Genomic DNA, 11,004 nt, shown 5'->3' with positions numbered 1-11,004 from the left:
GGTGTTTGGATTATGAATCACTTATACTTGTCCCTTACATTTTTATGTACTTACCTAATCTTCTACCATAACCTTTGTTTGTACTTGCATTACTTTTATAATTTAAAAAAAAAAAAAAGACCTTTAAAAATAAAACACAGAGTAACTGAAAAATGCTCTCAAAATGTTCTTGCACTTAACTATGAAAACACAATTAAACTGAAGTTTACCTCTTTCCCTCATATTAAGCTGCATTTGAACAGGTTAAAAGTACAGTGGTAAAAGACATAAAGCAAAATATCAAGAGAAAAAAAACAACATAACTTTGAGTTAACCCAACCAGGGTCCCACAGCAAACAAAGACTCTCCCCTATCAGGGTTGCTGGCCTGGCCTGTGGGGAGCTCCCACCCCCACACAAGTGCACTCAAGGGGCTGCACCTACAATCACTGCAGTGACTGCTGGAGGGCTTTATACATTCAGGTCCCTGAGTATAGCGGACAGACCCTAAGGTCACCCCCAGTAAATCCCATCTCTGCGCTAGCTCTCCCCTTAAGTGTGGACAGAGCCTGTGACTTGCTCCTAGATAACAGGATATGGCAAAGGTGGTGGGTGTCACTCCCGTGGTGACACTGTTATAGCAGGCTCTTAGTAGGCAAGAGATTCTCCTGCTAGCTTTAAAGAGATGAGCTGCAGGTTGTGAGAGGATCTATGGGGGGCCACATGACAAGGCACTGTGGGAGGTCCTAAGAACTGACACTGGTGCCAGCTGACAGCCAGCAAAAGATGGGGACCTGAGTCTACCACTGCAAGGAACTGAATACTGGCAACGGCCGCATGGGCCTGGGAGAGAACCCCAAGCTCCAGAAAGGAGCATGGCTCCATCCAATAGCTTGACCGCAGCCCTGTGAGACCCTGAAGTCATGCCCAAATTCCTGGCCCAAGGAAAAGGAGATATTTAAAAAGTTTGTTATGTTACGCTGCTAAATTTGTGGTAATTTGTGGCGCAGTGATAGAAAACTTTGGTGTTGGTTACTTGTATATCAGCAGATGCTTACTTAAGAACTGAGAGTAGGCTGAATGCTAATTCTTGCAATTGTAGTAAGCTTTATTCTTCCAACATGGAAAGACATTATCAAACTTTAACAATGCCTGTAATCTCATATGGCCATTCATTCACATTTTGGTTTGTGGAACTCGAGTGGGTTTTCCAGGGTGGGCTTCTACACTTTCTGCTGTGTTCTGACCACCACCCTCCCCTCCCTGAGCTGCACCTTCTACCCCAGCCCTTAAATGCAGATGCTGCAGGGAGAAACCTGGTCCTAGCAAGCCCCCGAGCTGCCAAGCAGCCACTACTGCCTAAGGTCCAACAAGCAAGGAAAAGCAGTAAGTGGAGCAGCGGTAATCTCCACGTTCCGGCTAAAAGCATAGTTAGTGTAAGAGCAAGAGGCACCAGCTCTTCCCTGTTAATTCCCCCACCAGCCCTGTCCAAGCCTGTTAGATTATCACGATGAACTACCTACCGTACTGGCAGGTATAACAGGGGAATGGCAGTGGTCAAGAAAAGTACTGTTAATTCCCTTAAGGAAAAACAAATGCAAATTTATATATTTAAGAGAAAGCAGACATACTACAATCAGGTAGAAATTATACGTTATTCAGCATAAAAACTGGTAAAGAGAAGTGAACAAAATCTGTCATCAGTGCCAGTCATTTTTCAAAGGACAGCCCACACCAGCTTTGCCACACTCATATGAAGTACCCTTTGTGATCCCTGACTCCCTGGCCACCAAGCAACTTTCTCACCATTACCTTGGTTTCCTAGGTATTTCAAACTCAGGAGGAAAAGCCCAGGATGGGTGATACAGCATTCCCATCACCGGAAACTGTGCCTAACTAAAGGGAACTGGCAGCCTGGTTCACAGTGCTTACAATGTGATTACCAACCAGACTCAGTGAGGAGCAAATTCTGGAATAGCAAGTCTCAGATCCAGACTTTGTTACTGAGGTAGGCAAAGGACCGTGAGAGACGCCGCTCATAGTCCTACTACTAACGTAGAAACTCTGAAACAGCTATGAAGGTGGAACGCAGCCATTTCCAAATCTCATTTGAACATAATTAGAGAAAATTCCCATACAAAAATAACCTTTCTTTTTTAAATGGCTAAAAGTAATCTCCATCATTGAATGAATTACATATTCCACTGGCCCTAAAATACTGGTTGTAAAACGCAACATTACTTTATTATACATAGATGTAAAAAACCGTCAATTAAATGTCACAATGTTAAATAATCATTGATTTTAAGACATATTCTGATTTGAGACATTAAAAATGTGAAAAAAAGGTGTATCTTAGAATCAATGAAATACATTTTAAAATATATTCAGATAATTATTCAAATAAAGTATTAAACATTGAGTCTCTTAAATTGACATGTATTCACAACCAGCACGTCCTGGAAGCTATCAATTTTGTTTCACTTCTCATTTGAAATGAAGAATGGGGGGCACTTATATTAATTTCTAGCAGACATCTTACACAAACTAAAACTTATGGATTCCTAGCTTGAAAATCATCACATTTTCACTTACAGAATCAGAGATCAAGAGATGAGATAAACGAGGCCTAGGTAAGTTAAGTGACAGAGTCCAGGGCCATAAGACAGCAAGCACCTGTCAAGGCTTGGAGCCAGGTCTCTAGGACCCTGTTCTGCGTTCCCTTCATAGAAACCAGAAATCGACTGAGGCCATAGCATTCTTTGGTCCAACACTAGAGAGAGTGCAAAACAATTAATGACAATCTCTGTCCATTTTCAAAGGGACTGTTTTATGAAACAACTCTCTTCAACTTCCCTGGTAGAATACTGATGACTGATAATTTATTCAACTAATCAATTCAACTAGATGGTTTCATTCTATTAAAACATCACCCAACTTCTCAAAAGCAAATGTCTGCTTTGCATGATCTGAGAGGTGACGAGCCTACTGTATCACCTAATCAGCCACATGCCAAACACTAGCCTCACAAGATCCTGCTGAGACTGCTGGTTCTTTATGGAAGACTCTGGGAATTACAGAGTATAGCAAAACATTATAGCATTTGCTATACTTGACTGTGACATTTTGATTCCCAAAGCATGTTGAAAATCTAAGGCTCTGCTCTCACTGGCCTCTTGAGAACTGGCAATTATTCAAGAAAATCAGCAAACAATCCACCCTCTCTAGGCATTAGTCCCTCTGTCCTGGTTTTCTGCAAGGTGGTCCACAGGGAACTGGCCAGTACTAACTGGAGAGAACTCGCACATTAATGCATTTGAGTGGAACTGGTTGGAGACTTCTGCTGTGGGCGCCACCAAAATATTCCTCGATGTCTCTATTACGGAATTCCTCAGCGTATCATTCATTTCGATCACTTCAAAATCCATTTCATTCCATTTTTCTGCATCTTCTCCTTCATTCTCTTCCTCATAGTCATTTAGCCCAGAGCTAGAGAGCAAAGCTTTCTGGTCCTCACTTTTTCTGTGTTCTTTTCGCTGATGACTGAGAGGTGACGTGGCTAATTTATACATCACGGGAAATAAAGTGGCAGTGGCTACTGCTGCCCCCAAAGAGGTGTACAAAACCACAGGTAAATCAGGATATTTTCCTTGAAGAATTCCAATTACTGCAGGAATAGCCATTTCTCCCAGGGCAGCACCGATTACAAAAAATGCCGCCGCTTTCCCGTGGATGGCCGTGTACTGCTCAATCCAAGAAACACCACTGGGAAACGTGGTTGCCATTGAGGCCCCATACACAGCAGTTGCGATCCACAGGCAAGCTGGGCTCTTGTCAAAAAGCACCAGAAACAATGATGATACCAGGCTGCCAATGTTGCTCAACACAATCATGGTTCCAGGTTGTAAACATGTAGCAAAAAAGATGGCCAGGCCCCTCAAGGCTGCGAAGGTCCCCCAGAAGACAGAGTTCAGCCCAGCCGCTTCACTCTCTGTCATGCCAGCATGGGTGACAGCAAAGGAGAAAACGTAAGAGCCGTACGTCACCTCAGCTCCAACATAAAAGAAGAAAAACAGGAACAGGAGACAAAGAAGAGCCTTGTGATGCTTCGCCCTTCGAGACCTCTGGGCAGATGCTTTTGCTTTTTCCTGCTGTGAGCTTTTCTTGAAGAACAGAGCAAAAAGAAAGACAGCAACTACAAATATGTAAGTACCAATAACAGCATAAGCCCACAGTAAATTCATATTGCCAGGGACGCCAAGCAGCGGCTCTGAGTCAGCGTCAGGGGACAGGTGGAGGGTGGGACGGTCCAAGTCAGCCTCTGTGCGGTTTTCGGCAGACGCCGTCGTGCCCAACGCCAGTTTCGCCAGCACCGGAGCCAAAAAGGCACCCAAGGCAAAACTGAAGTGTAAGGCCTGCATATGTGGGGCTCCTTTGTCCCCCCAAATAGCCAAGATTAAGACGTTACCACCTACCAATGAAAAATGGGGAAAATTATTTAATCATAGTAACTTAGTAAAAAAACAGTTCATTACTATCAGAAAGATGAGTCTATCTTACACGGCATAAAGGTTAAAATATTCTAAGTTATCAAATGTTGCAACTAAGTCAATTCCAGGATTAAGGAACTCTACCCCACCACCACCAGAGAACTCCAAGCAGCGTAACATCAAAAATCCACAAATGGAATTCCACAAGCTAGTCAACCACGACCTCCTGGAGCTGGGCACATTCGTCCAAGGTTTGGGTTTTTAAATATACTTTTATTGATTTCAGAGAGAGAGGAAGGGAGAGGGGGAGAGAGAGAGAAACATCAATGATGAGAGAGTCACTGATCGGCTGCCTCCTGCATGCCCCTGCTGGGGATGGAGCCCAAAACCCAGGCATGTGCCCTGACTGGGAATCGAACCGCGATCTCCTGGATCCTAGGTCGATGCTCAACCGCTGAACCATGCCAGCCAGGCACCCAAGGCTTTTTATAATACAGTTCTAATACTAGGCTGGGGGGGGGGAATATTCATCTATGTATTTATAAATTTTTAAATATATATTATCTCCAGATCGTGGCCAAATTACCAGCTCTTTCTGTACTTGCAACTGGCAGCCACTTGAGGAAAGTTATTTATGTGTATAGCAGATCTAACACACATGTTCAGGAATTTGAATACTACAGGATTCTGCTGTCCCCATTACAGGAAACAAGGGTACCGTCTGGCACCCCCACATGCACTATGTATACTCCTGGAAGGTGAAAGGCAAGAAGCATCGAATCTTGCATTTTCTTTCTCTTTCTATCTTTTAATATATTTGCGGATAATTCCACCCTGTAGTTTCACAACCAAACTAAGCCTAAGGTATAAAACATTTCCCCGACCTATCAAATAATAGTAGAGCGGGAAAGAGGGGCAGAAAGCTGGTTTTGGGGCTGAACAAACATTGCGCATGGTGTTTAGTAGGCTTCGAAACAGATCAAGACGCATGCTCCATGGAGAGGGTCCCGCAGAAGGCAGGGACTTTTGAGACAAGGAAGAGAAGGAGCATCATACACAGCACAGGTTTCTCTTAGTTCAAAGGGCAGAGTGCGTTTTATTTATTTACTTTTATTTTTTTTTAATCCTCACCTGAGGATATTTTTTCCATTGCTTTTCAGAGAGAGTGGAAGAGAGAGAGACATCGATTGGTTAAGGCGGAATGCATTTTAAATTAAAGGGCTGCTTCTATGATTTCTCAGCCAAATAATGGTGCCAAACGTGGTTGAACCTATTAACCCATCAAGTCTTCCCACACTACAATGATAAAGCTGTACGCCAAAATGAAAACTCGTTAATGTGCACTGTAATTACCCACATGGGGGGTGGGGAACGATTCCCTATTTGGATACTGAAAATCAACAGTCTCTCATCGAACAAAATTCTTTAAATGCGCTCTATGGCTGGCTGCTCAAACATAGGTACACCTATTTGACAAGAAGAGTAGTTGCCAGAAAGGTAGTTCTGACTGGGAGACCCCATAACCAATTCAGCAGGTCAGTGTCTGCAAGTGACAATTTAATACCATCTGCTCTGCTTGTCCTTGTAGAAGGTTCCTATTCCCAGAGATGACACTGAAAGGCTCACTAACCTGTATCCAGAATGCCAATTGAAACACCAAAGATGGACATCATGACAATTAGTAATACTGCTCGCTTACAAAATGGAACAAGATAAAGACCAACCGTGGTAGCCAACATTGACACGCCTGAGAAAAAAGGTAAAAGTCAACTATAAGAAACAATGTTCATGCACAGAGACGCGGATCAAGTCAGCACCTGAGGGGTTCAGTTTCTACAAATGGTTATTTCATTTAAAGCTTTTATAATCTCTAGGGACTATAAAAGTTATTCCAATAGGAATACATTTCTAGCACTGCTAATAATCAAACCATAAATTATACCACGAGGGAAAGTTTTATAGCAAAACAGACAGCTCAAAAATTATTTATTTAAATGTTTCACATTTAAGAACCTAAAGATAATTATAGATCTGAGGTTTAAAAAAAGACAAAAAAAATAAAATGCACTTACTATAGTAGTCTGTAGTAGAAATGGATTAAATAAGTTAGCTTGGGGAACAGGGAGGGAAATCAAAGAAGTATATGCTTTCCACACATTTAGAAATCAGAGGATTATTTATTTATTCATCAACAATAGTAAATTATTCTTTTTTCCACAGCAGTTTTATCACATTAATCCAAACTTTCTTTAAACATGTCAATTTATTTAAAAAAGAGTAAGTTAAAAGCTTTGCCATCTATTTCAGCAGTGAGGTAGAGAGGTCTGGGGTCATCATTGACATGGGGCAGCAGTGACAAAAATTTAGCCTACGGCATTTCACCACCACCCCACACACATCCTCAGCCCAGGGTTTAGCTTTGGCAGGCTCAAGGAATTCATTTTGATCTATAGTGACCCCAGATCTGCCCTAAACTCTGACAAGCAGAGCTCTTTGGACAACTAGTATGTGATCCAGGGGTGGTACCTAAATTACAGTGACAGTCAGAAAGGCCAAGGATCACTAACAGGGCTAAATTACCGAAGCAGCCCAGCACAGATTCCCTATAACTGCCAGGATGAAAGCAGGCACCAGGGAAAGCTGACTTCCATTTAGGACATCTAACACTACTCACTTAGGTGGTCAACAACTTTGCAAGCTAGAATGTTTCATATTTAAAAACAAATTTAAATTCCTTGAAAGTCGTAAAAAAGGTAAAATTCATATTTACTTACCCAAAAGTAAAAAAGGATTCATATTGTCAACAAGAATTCCACCAACCACAGAGCCACTCAAGTATCCAAAGGCACGGCCCACAAAAATTAGAGAAAGACTGCTGATATTACGGTTTACATTTGTTGCCAAATCTTGAAAGGTGGGTCCCAGGATAGCAACACTCAATCCCTAAAATTTTAAAAGACAAAAGATTTCATTTACAATCTTTAAAATAATGTATATCTATGTGGTAGCTTTTTTCACTATTAAAAAGGGAGGAGGGGATTTCAATGTAAAGTAGAGGATTACTTTCAGTCCCCCATCAGGAAAAACTCACAACGTTTGTACTCCTAGAGCTAAGAGACTCCTATTTCTGGTGTGCCAACTCCTACTCTTTTTCTAGTTTTGACAACTCCCAAGTTTTTTTAAATTCTTCAATTCTTTTGGCTTTGTTACAATTGTTTCCTTTTTGGACAATACCATAAAAGACTATTTTGTATTAATAGTTAGTAAAAGGCAACATTAAGCTCCCTTTTGAAATAGTTCTATATATTTTGAAATACACTACATGCACAAATAGCTAACACAAAAATTTAATGTTAAAATTTTTAATTATCAAACCATCAAAATATTATTCCCAGTTTTTGATGTTGTTAAAATAGACAGCAATATGTGAAATTTAATGAATGAACTGAACTAACAAGCAAAATAGAGAGAAAGCCATAGAGAGAGAGCTGGCAGACAGCCTGGGATGGGGATAGGGTGGCGGAAGAAGATATAGGTGGGATAAATGGTGACGAAAAAAAATAAAGAGAAAATATATATTTACTAATAGATCCCCAGCTACGGGTTGTAGGGGGCCTCTTTTGCTAACATTTCCAGCCCAAAACACCAGAGAGACAGTGGGAATGCAAAAACAGCAGTGAAATGAAGCCATAAGGTGAGGAGGAAGAAAGGAGAGGTGGAAAAAAAACAACAAAAAAACAGACATCAATGTTTCTGAATGCACATGGGGGTCCTTCCTCTGAATTACAGCAAATAAAACACGCAGGAGATAAAACAATTTAAATATTTCTAAATCTACATTTGTCTTCAAAGAAAACCCACACCATCAGGAGTACAGTCTGTCTTTCTTCAAGAATATTACATACACATGTATACAATGACTTTAAAAATAACATTTTACTCAAAGTGTAGCGTTAGCAAGAAATAAGGGTTACTGTTGGCTTTCAGGGGAAATTCGTTGGACACTTTTAAAAATGTTTCTAATTGGTCTTCATGTCAAGAATAATTTTTTGCAGCCTTATTTACAATAGTCAAGATTTGGAAGCAGCCCAAGTGTCCATCGGTAGATTAGTGGATAAAAAAGATGTGGTATTTACACACTGGAATACTACTTGGCTGTAAAAAAAAAAAAAAAAAAAAAAAAGGAAATCTTATCCTTTGCAACAGCATGGATGGACCTGGAGAGCATTATGCTAAGTGAAATAAGCCAGTTAGAGAAAGACAAGTACCATATGATCTCACTCATATGTGGAATCTAATGAACAAAATGAAGTAACATGCAAAATAGATTGAGATTCATAAATAGAGAGCAGGCTGACAGATGTGGGAGAGACTGGGGGTGGAGGGATTGAGGGAAAAAAACACCTCATGGACACAGAAAACAAGAGTGTGATGATTGCGGGGAGAGGTGGAGGATATGGCGGATAAATGGTGACAGAGACGTGACTTGGGGTGGTAGACACAAAATACAATGCACAGATGATGCGTTGCAGAATTGTGCACCTGAAACTTGTATAATTTTGTTAACCAGTGTCACCCTAGCAAATTCAATAAAAAGGGGGCAGAATAATTTATTCTAATTGCACTGTTCTGCTCTAAAAACGCTTGGGTGCACCCCCTGCCCAAGCTGGAGCAGTCAGTCCCTAAGGACAGGTGCAGAGGAAGCACCATGAAGGGAAGGCTGAGCCCCAGCTGTAATCAAATTAGCTCCTGCCTTCAAAACATTTACAACAGGATCTGGCACACAGTCAGGGCTCATCAAGCGGCTGCAATAATTTTTATTTTCTCAAATCAAAATACTCTAAAAACCAGTTATGGCTCAGAGAAAGTCGCTAGGCGACCTGACATGACTCTCCTCAGAGGACTCACCCTCCCAACTCCCCAGCATCCCAACATTCAAAACAAGTGATGAGGGGTGGGCTTCTGGAGGTAAGGGAATCACGGGGAGGCCAAGGGGACTGGCAAAAGGACCTTCTAGCCTTGCTCTAAGAAAAACAATGAAGGATCTGAAGGTTTGTTTTACATGAGATTGTGGGTAGAATAAGAGATATATCAGTTGTGGCGTTGGGAAAAGTCACTCTCCTCTCAGGCTCTATTTCCCCATCTACAAAAGTAAGGGATTGGCTGAATTTGGTGAGAAGAGAAAGAAAATCCCAGAAAAGCAGCTTTGTGTAATAACTGGGGGGGGGGGGGGGGGGGAATAGACCTGACAACCCGTCTTGCATCTCCCCACCCCACGGAGGAGGGATAGAAAGGTTTGCTGCAGCTGGGAAATAAATTTTGCACCTGACAATAACCCTCCAAGAATATAATTGTGCCCATTTTCCAGATTACAAAACTGAGGCTCGCGCTGGCCAGCCTGGCTCCGCGGTTGAGCATCGACCTCGCATCCAGGAGATCGCGGCTCAGTTCCCCGTCGGGGCACATGCCCCGGTTGCCCGCTGGATCCCCAGTAGGGGGCGTGCACGAGGCAGCCGATCAATGACTGTCATCACTGATGTTTCTCTCCCTCTCCCCCTCTCCCTTCCTCTCTCTGAAATCAATAAAGATATATTTAAAAAACAAAAACAAAAACTGAGGCTCGTGCAGGTTAAGGCGCCCAAGGTCACACAATTTGCAAGGCGCGCGACGAGACCACATTCTCCGCAGGACGCCTGCCCGGCCGGCCGGCCCGGGAGGGCTGCCGCCCGGCTCTCACCAGCCCCAGGAAGGAAGCGCACAGGATCGCGGTGATGAACCAGCGCAGCACGCCCGCCGCCCCGCCGCTCCGCCCGGAGGCTGCCACCGCCCGCGGCTGGGTCTCCGCCGGGGCCTCGGCATGGAGGAGCCGCTGTCCAGCAGCCGGGGGCCCGGCCCCGCGGAATTCCAGCTCCTGCTCCAGCGCGGCGGCTCGGGAGAAGCGGTCTGCCTGCTGCCGGGCTCCTCCGCGGGGCCTCGGGAGCTCCTCGCGCCTCCGAACCCCGCCGTCCCAGCAGGCGCCACCTCCCGGGGGCCGCCCCTTGTCACCACCCCTTGTCACCACCGGGAAGTCGAACTTAAGAACCCGCGGCAACTGCAGGCTGAGCGCGCGCGCTCCTTCACGCACAGCGCCTGCGCGGGTCACGTGGCGGCGCGAAAGTGGTCCTTCGCCAAGGCCTCGCCGCAAACCGGATGTTGACGTGGTTGCCTAGGAGACCGGACCTCGCTCTCAAGCCTGCCGCACATTTGGCTGAGCCCCCAGAGGCCCGCGGGCTAGCGCCCCCTGGCGGAGCGAGCTGGAGCTGCGGGCTGGGAACCGGAATCGGCAGATACGGCGCAGAGAACCCTCCGCACGAAATACCGCCCCAGGACTGCAAGGAATGTCTTCCTTCGCGTCCGCCCCGGGGCATCCGGGCGGCAGAGGGAGTCGACGGCCCGTCCTTTCAACAGCTTTCTAAAATGCCCCGCGCTTTTGAGATCTGTTGCCTATCGATCTGTCGTTTATCTGACACTTAACATTTGTTGACACTCACATGTAA

The 11,004-nt window shown here is 44.1% G+C and overlaps 1 protein-coding gene across 1 annotated transcript; it reads right to left on the bottom strand.

Annotated features, from left to right (window-relative positions):
- Nucleotides 1-1,292: 1,292 nt before the first annotated feature.
- On the bottom strand, nucleotides 1,293-9,042 carry SLC60A2 (solute carrier family 60 member 2). Its single transcript, XM_016217491.2, has 3 exons — nucleotides 7,243-9,042; nucleotides 6,099-6,215; nucleotides 1,293-4,449 (listed from the first exon to the last, which is right to left on the bottom strand). Exons 1-3 carry the CDS (start codon nucleotides 7,262-7,264, stop codon nucleotides 3,203-3,205), a joined length of 1,386 nt encoding a protein of 461 aa, XP_016072977.2. The 5' UTR covers nucleotides 7,265-9,042; the 3' UTR covers nucleotides 1,293-3,202.
- Nucleotides 9,043-11,004: the final 1,962 nt, after the last annotated feature.

This window comes from Miniopterus natalensis, chromosome 5 (genome assembly GCF_054644295.1).
Source record: "Miniopterus natalensis isolate mMinNat1 chromosome 5, mMinNat1.hap1, whole genome shotgun sequence".
NCBI lineage: Eukaryota > Metazoa > Chordata > Mammalia > Chiroptera > Miniopteridae > Miniopterus > Miniopterus natalensis.
This window is presented reverse-complemented; position numbering and strand designations above follow the sequence as displayed.